Here is a 7,741-nt window from a genome sequence, read left to right on the forward strand (position 1 = left end):
AATCAGTCTAAGCAACCACCGAAGCAGCGACCCCAACAAGACCAAACTCCTCCAGAGCCTGCTTAACACAAAAAAGAAAAAGGTGGTCATTTCGCCGAGTGTTGATGAGAGGGTGATTGCATCACCTCAGGTTGAGAAGCCTTCCTCTTGCCAAAGTCAAACCTTCTCACCTAAGCCTAGGACAGATTCTCCCCTGCTACCAGACGAATTTGATGATCTACATGAGGAGTCCCTTAGATTAGGCATCGATATAAATAAGCACCCCCCATCACTTAAAAAACTTTTCATCCTTGAAGTACTCCATCTTCTCATTTTACCCATCGCAATAAAATTACCAACACCTTCACCTTCCTCCAAATCCAAATAAAGCCTACCGAGCATCCAATCAACTATTCCCACTGCTGATGACCCAAGCCTACCAATCCCTACACTTGAAGTGGGCGAAGGATCAGGCATTCATGAGGCCAGCAGGCACCAAGCTGACGAAAGAAGCCAACGCCACAACTCTAATGCGTTTGAAGAAGAAGTTGACCCTAAATTTGACGAATAGTACAGATTCCTTCATGATGAACTTTGCGAGCCTATCTTAGGAGGTCTTGATGAATTTTTGCAGCAGCAAAACATGATCGAATCTCAGATGAGTGACCTGATGCGACAACAATAAGAACTTGTTGCACTACACAACGAGTTAAGGGAATTTTTCCAATGTCAAGTTTAAGAAGTTCAATGCCAACATACTGTCACCAGAAGCTTCATTCTTTAACAAATGCAAAGGCAGCACAAGCAGTTTCACTTCATGATTCAATTTTTTCAAGATTTCGTGGCTCACCTCGTGGTTGGACCAATCATTCCTCCGCATCTCCAAGGTTTTTTATAATTTTTAGAAGAAAATGCACCACCGCAGGAGAAAAACAACAATGATGCGGGTAAAAATTAAACTTGGGTTGTTTGCTTTACAATCTTTTTATCTTTATATTATCATCGCAAACTTTTATAATTAATCTATGAATTCCATTTTAAGCGCTACCTTTTTTTTGCCTTTTCTTTTAATTTGTTGCTTGCATATCTTTCTTGATCACTTAATAGTCTTCTGTGTTTTATTGCGTTTCACAAATGACCTCAATGATGATTCTGTGTTACCAACACAATGATTACTATGACTAGTGTTAGTGTTGAAATGCCTTGAATCTGTTTACTGACCTATTCAGATTTTGTATTCAGCATATTTATTTATTTGCAGTTATTTACGATTTTGACCCTAGAGTTTAAAGTAGTGCGCTATATAAACTCTCAAACCCTAGAGGCGTCGTTTTGATGTAATTTTGAAAACATTCTCTCAAATAATATTGTTCTCCCTCTGCCCATAGATGTATCTAATACACTGTTAGTGAATCACGTATATCTGTGTGTCGATCTTCCCTATCTCTACGTTCCTTTTTGTGTTCTTTAATTGTCGATTTCACAACAGTTAGTACTAAGCTTTAGGATTTTGCGTTAGGAAAATTCTTTTGAAATTAGTATGTGTGCAACTTTATCTCAAACCTCTTTTGCTATATATATATATATATATATAAAGATAACAAGGAGATTTCAAGAGATTTAAAATATATATCAGCTTGAGACCGTAACCTGCTCGTAGTTGGATGTCCACATGACACCCGTGGGGACAAAAAACGAAGGTGAGATGCTCGAATCGGCACATGATCAAACCTAAATAAGTGCACCAGGGAGAATCTTTCTTTTTACTAAATTTTAAAACCAAATGCTCATTCTTGAAAACGGAATATAAGATAGCTTTGGAAATGAGCAAGGGATTTTTGAAGAATAAGCTTGCCGCATCTAAATGCTAGAAATATTTCCATAGGTAGAAGAATAAAACTGAAGAAAGCATTGGTCTAGCAAATCTAGAATTGGAGGCACTTTGAGAGGTCTAGGCAATGCGTCAAAACGTTCAAGATATATTAGGACTCTAAATATATTCTTGAGGACAAGCATTGTTTTAAATTTGGGGGTGTGATAACTTATAGAAATAAAGTTATTTTACCACTTTTGTCTGAAACAATTAGGAAAAAGCATTGAAAATGCGACAACTTGATAAGAAATTCATGAAAATAATTATATCATGTGATCATACACGCACTCTATTTACAAAAGTTATAAAAATCGTACTTTTTAGGTGCAGGAAATCTACTTATGGATTGCAAGGAATTCTCAACGCCAATATGGGAATCACATAGTTGAGCAAGTTGGTGAGGAATCACATGACGTATGGGTGGTGGAAGTCAAATTAAAGACCAAGTTGGTAGTTGACAAGAAAGCTTCATGGCAGAGCCAATGAACTTCTGACCCGAAGCAGACAGTGCATCAGGGGATGAAATTTAATGCACCTTACATAATCATAAGTAAGAGAAGAAAAGTTTCCCATTGACGCTTATAAATACCCTAGAAGACTCCATGCAAGATATAACAAAGACGTTGGAGAAAAACTTTGCCCAAATTCTTACTTCAAATCACTTCCCTTTCAAGCCCTCATGTTATCTCAAGCGAGAACTTGAGATTTCTCTCTGGAAGCAGAAAGGGAACCTCACTTCAACACATTCTTCGTGAAGTAGTCATCTACAGAGCCGGAGGGAGTAAGGAATTGCATACCATGGCTTGATTCTCTATCTCTATCTTTTTTCTTCTACAGTTGTATTTGTATTGTGTAAACATTGAAAGACTTCTTTTTTTCAGTATGAATGCATCTTTTGTTTATTTTTTATCCATCTCCTCAATTTTTATCATGAGCAACTAATTTCTCTAAGGGTTGAGAAACTTTGCAACTAACATAAGCTAAGTAAGGCTTAATCATGTGTTCAACTTGTTTTATGCATGCTTTATACTATTTGAATAATTCAAAAGATTATTCTAAGAATATTAATTAGGCTTGAAAAGGCCAAAAGATTAGACCTCATAAAATAAGAAGAAAACATCTTTAGAAATAAAGAAACATCTTTTGCATCAAATACTCATCACATGCATTTTAGAGATAGGATATTATGACTAAATACACTGAGAAGTGTAGGTTGTATTTTTAAGTAGTTTGCTTGTATGTATGATTTATGCATTTATTTAGGAATGTTGGTGAATATTTTTCTCAACCCTACCCTTATTTATTCAAATTTTATACCTTTCGCATAATTTGTTTCGCTCAGCTCACAATTGTAATTTCTATCGTATTTATCACTCCTTATTTTAGCAATAGAATAGGATCAAAATCTCCGCATATTTAGTAAACAGCTCGCGTCAAGATCAAAACAATATTCACCAATGTATATATAGAACGCAATCCCTGAGTTCGACCCTAGACTCACCAAGACTCTAGTTAGGCTTATACTTGGGTTTAACTAGGTAAAACAATGCGTTACAAGACATCACTTAGCACTCATTCCATCGCATATTTAAAATGTACCAACTATAAAAAAAAATTGGAAATAAGGAAAAAGTTTAGATGGTTACCTCGTCATCCAACCATTGACCCCGATGAATTAGTGTTGGAAATGTCCTAAAACTCGCAGTTCGTAAATATTGTTAACATATTCTATATATCATAAAAGTATTATTGAATATTTTATTTAATAAATTATTATTAATATTTCATTATGTTACAAAAATCTAATAAATGGATCTATGGCTACACTAGAAGAAATTCGGGCTTTAATGTCGGTTTTAAACCGATATTAAAGATAGTGTTATTAAAGCCCTTTAATGTCGGTTGTCTTTAATGTTTGTTTTAAACTGACATTAAAGGGCTTCAATAACACCAATAACACAGTCTTCAATGTCGGTTGCAACCGACATTAAAGGTCTTTAGTGATTAAAGCCTGTCGGTTGCAACCGAGATTAATGTTGGTTGCAACGATATTAAAGCCTGTTTTTTTTTTTAATTCTTAATCGACATTGAAGCCCGAATCTGTCATTTTTTTAAAAAAATTCTGTTGCCGAATCAATTTTTTTGGTCAAATAAGTTAAAAACGACATTATACGTCTCGTGTTGGGTCAGGAAATGTCTGTCATTGTTTTATATTAAAAAGTATAAAAAAATTTGCATGGAGAGCCCATCAATATTTGTCTTCCACCTATGAATTTATCCACAAACAAGAATCAATATTTCAATCCATTACATATACTCATCAATATTTGTCTTCCACCTATGAATTTATCCACCAAAATTTGCAAAATAATACCAGAACAAGACTTTCATAGAATACAACTTATACCAAAGCCACCATTTCTCTCATTCACAAATATCAATTAGTACTAATTCCATCGATACTACTTAACACCGAATACCCCATGAACACAAAAAATATATTATACATAAATATTCCAATAATAAATAGATCATGTCTTCCACCTATGAATTTATCCACAAACAAGAATCACAATACCAGAACCAGACTTTCATAGAATACTTACACCAAGCCCTCATTTCTCTCATTCACAAATATCATATTAGTACTAATTCCATTCACAAAGATCATGGTTAGATAAACTTACATTCATTCTAAGCTAGCATTTACATTCTGTTGAGACAAAAAACAAGAATTACATCCTTACACAAATCGGCCAACAAAACTTGCCCATTGGGTCTGAATTACGTCGATCTCTCCTTGCATATATGCATCTTTTGTATTGAACTACAAAAAGGAAAAAAAGAAAAGATAAATTCAACATAAGTTTACGTCCATTTATTAAATTAAAGCTAATACTATATAAAAAATAAATAATTTACGTACGAGGCTAGTAATGGGAGTAGTAGGATTATGTACTATTTCGTGTAATGGGAGTAGTAGGATAAGCTAGTACTATATCCAGGATTCATACATATATTACCCAAACACTAATATCTATCTAGATCATGAAACCTGAAATCATGAAAAAGACAACAGAGGATGGAACGAGAAACCTTGAAGGGGAATTCAATAAAATTAGAACTACAATAGATAAACAATTCAACTGTAATGCAAGTATATAGCAAAATACCATCTAGGCTAATAGATGGTAAATAATATCAAAATCAATAACTCCCAAATACAGGTCATAAGATACAAAACTCTAAGAACCATGACTGACACTACGATATAGAGCAACTGCCTCATTTCCATGAACACGGGCAAACATTTTTCACTCGTTTTTTACCACAAATTTTTTTCACTTTAAATAATAAAGCGAGAGATCTGAAATAATGGAAAGACTTACAAATGCTAGCATATCCTGGAGATAGCTCCTGAATAGTGTTTGCATGGCCTGCCAAAAGAATGAAATAATTCAAACTAATAACCATCTAACTACTATTTAGAATTCAACATCCTGTGCTTAGTAGGGGAAAAACAACAAAACCCAATACAATCAAGAGTTAGTTCCCAGTGACCATGAAAAGTTATAGAAATTTGGCCATAAAAAATACTAAATTTCGAGAATATTGCATGCTCAACAATTATATTAAGAGCATGTTGAATACAGAAATAAAACTGAAGATTATTCGGTTATGATAAACATATAACACATTTCTGTTTTTTCGGCGAGGCTCGAATCGATCTAATGAAGAGATAAACATCTATAGTAGGAAAAAACCTGAAGATCATCAGGAAGGTACTGGTGCTTCATGGAAAGGTCCATGGCCTGCTTCAAACGATGATTGCACACATCAACAACCTCCCTGGGGAGTCGATTCAAAGCCTCCTTCACAGCAATATCATAATATGGATCATACATATCGTCGTATTGAAGACCTAACATAGTAATACAACCCAAAATCAATCTCCACGGAACAAAATTCGAAATCAACGCTATAGAAAAAGAAATGATTAGGGTTTCAATTACCATAATTACGGAGGCGTTGGGTGAGCGCTTTCATGTGTTGACAAGAAAACCAGTTCTTCTTTGGGTTGATGAAGGACTGCAAAAAGGACGCCATTTCGATCTCTCTCATTTCTTCCTCCGCAAAAATTTACTCTCTGATTTTTTCGTCAGAACAAGACTGGTTAATGAACATGAACTTCAGGCATGGACAAAATCAATCTACGAACATGAGCTGCACAATGGTTAGATCCAACAAGATGGAGTAGTTCTTTCGTCATATCCGTGATTGAGAGAAACAAGCAAGGGGTATTCAAGAATCAACATGAAAAATCATAAAAACTTCCAAAATCTTACCCAACAAACTCTAGTGAGAAGTGACGGATTCCAGCGGCTAGATCTAGTGTATGGATTGCAGATTAGTGAGAGTGAGAGAGAGAAAGAAAGATTGGAACTTTAGGTGGTAGGTTTACTTTTCTGTGTGTTAGAGAGAGAGTTCGATAGAGGAGAAAGAAAGAGAGAGAGAAAGCTCACTGATGACGCTAGGCGATGGACGGTGAGGCGATTGGAGAAAGGGTCTTGGCTAGTGAACGTGCAGTTGAGGAAGACGACGTGGGAAGGGCTTGGGCGGAGAAGAAGATGAAGATTGGGGATTTAATTTGAGGGTTTTTTTCTTTTACACAATATATATATTAGTTTTTTTATTTTCTTATTGATAATTGGGGAAGGCGAAATATGAAAATGGGAGAGAGGGAAACAAAAAAAATTGACCTACAATGTCGGTTTTAAACCGACATTATAAGTACACCTACAAAGTCGGTTTAAAACCAACATTAAAGATCCTTTTTTTTTAAGAAACCGACATTGTACATCCATTTTAGTTTTTCCTAACCAGCATCAAAGCCCAGATTTCTTGTAGTGCTACAATATGAATACTTTAAACTTTATATGGCGACTTAAAAGAGGATCAAGTTTTAGTATATAGCCAAAATAGTCTATAAGTATATGGATGAGATTGGTTACCTCATCCTGGTGACACTACTGGATGCGACCCATTTTATATACTAATACAAATGATGTGATCCCAAAATCATTTATATGGAGACATGTGAGTGGAGACATTCTATGTAATGAGTTTGCATAAGACCAAACCTCGACATAGTCACTTTTCTTTATAACGATCGTTTACTGTTAAAACTGACTATTTCAAATTTAATGACTTAGGGTAACTCGATCTTAATCCTGAGCTAACTATGAACTCCTGTTTATTTGGGATTATCCTTTGATCTGCATAGGAGAGAGTAGTCCAACAACACTGCCCAATAAGCCTCCAATTTTGAGGATAAGACCAGATAGATAGCTGGTGACATAGTTTTGCAAGATAGAATTCACTCCCATCCGACTTAGGGTTAGCAGATAGGTTGATCTCTAAAGCATTCATTCCTGGTCTTGAACAATGGGGCCCCACCCTTTCATGATCAAGAGGGTCATGGTTTATAAGTTGAACTATAAACCAATTGTTCAATGGAGAATCAGTGGGAGCTTAAGGAGTAAGATGTATTTATAGGGGTAAAATGATAATTTTGACCTAACTGTAAATATGAACGACCTGTGAAGGATCAACTTATTGATTATGGTTAAAATGGACAAAAATATACTACAGTGAGGAGAGTGCAACTATCAAACTATAGTGGTGTGTCTCGATAGTTGACGAATATTGATTAATTCGACCTAAAAGAGTTTAGCCAATTAATCTCAAATTGTTAGAGTTCATAATCTGTAGGTCCATAAGGTTCCTTTAGTAGCTCGTAGAATTATCTTGGATCAGCGAATAAAATGGATTTGAAATGACGAGATTCAAAATTAGGGTTTTGAATTTGAATTGTTCAAATGCAATTAG

The 7,741-nt window shown here is 35.1% G+C and overlaps 1 protein-coding gene across 1 annotated transcript; it reads right to left on the minus strand.

Annotated features, from left to right (window-relative positions):
• Positions 1 to 581: 581 nt before the first annotated feature.
• On the minus strand, positions 582 to 5,959 carry LOC120083968 (cytochrome b-c1 complex subunit 7-2, mitochondrial-like). The gene is made up of 5 exons (XM_039039875.1): positions 5,866 to 5,959; positions 5,617 to 5,774; positions 5,242 to 5,289; positions 4,623 to 4,679; positions 582 to 737 (listed from the first exon to the last, which is right to left on the minus strand). Exons 1-5 carry the CDS (start codon positions 5,957 to 5,959, stop codon positions 582 to 584), a joined length of 513 nt encoding a protein of 170 aa, XP_038895803.1.
• Positions 5,960 to 7,741: the final 1,782 nt, after the last annotated feature.

This window comes from Benincasa hispida, chromosome 8 (genome assembly GCF_009727055.1).
Source record: "Benincasa hispida cultivar B227 chromosome 8, ASM972705v1, whole genome shotgun sequence".
Classification (NCBI taxonomy): Eukaryota; Viridiplantae; Streptophyta; class Magnoliopsida; order Cucurbitales; family Cucurbitaceae; genus Benincasa; species Benincasa hispida.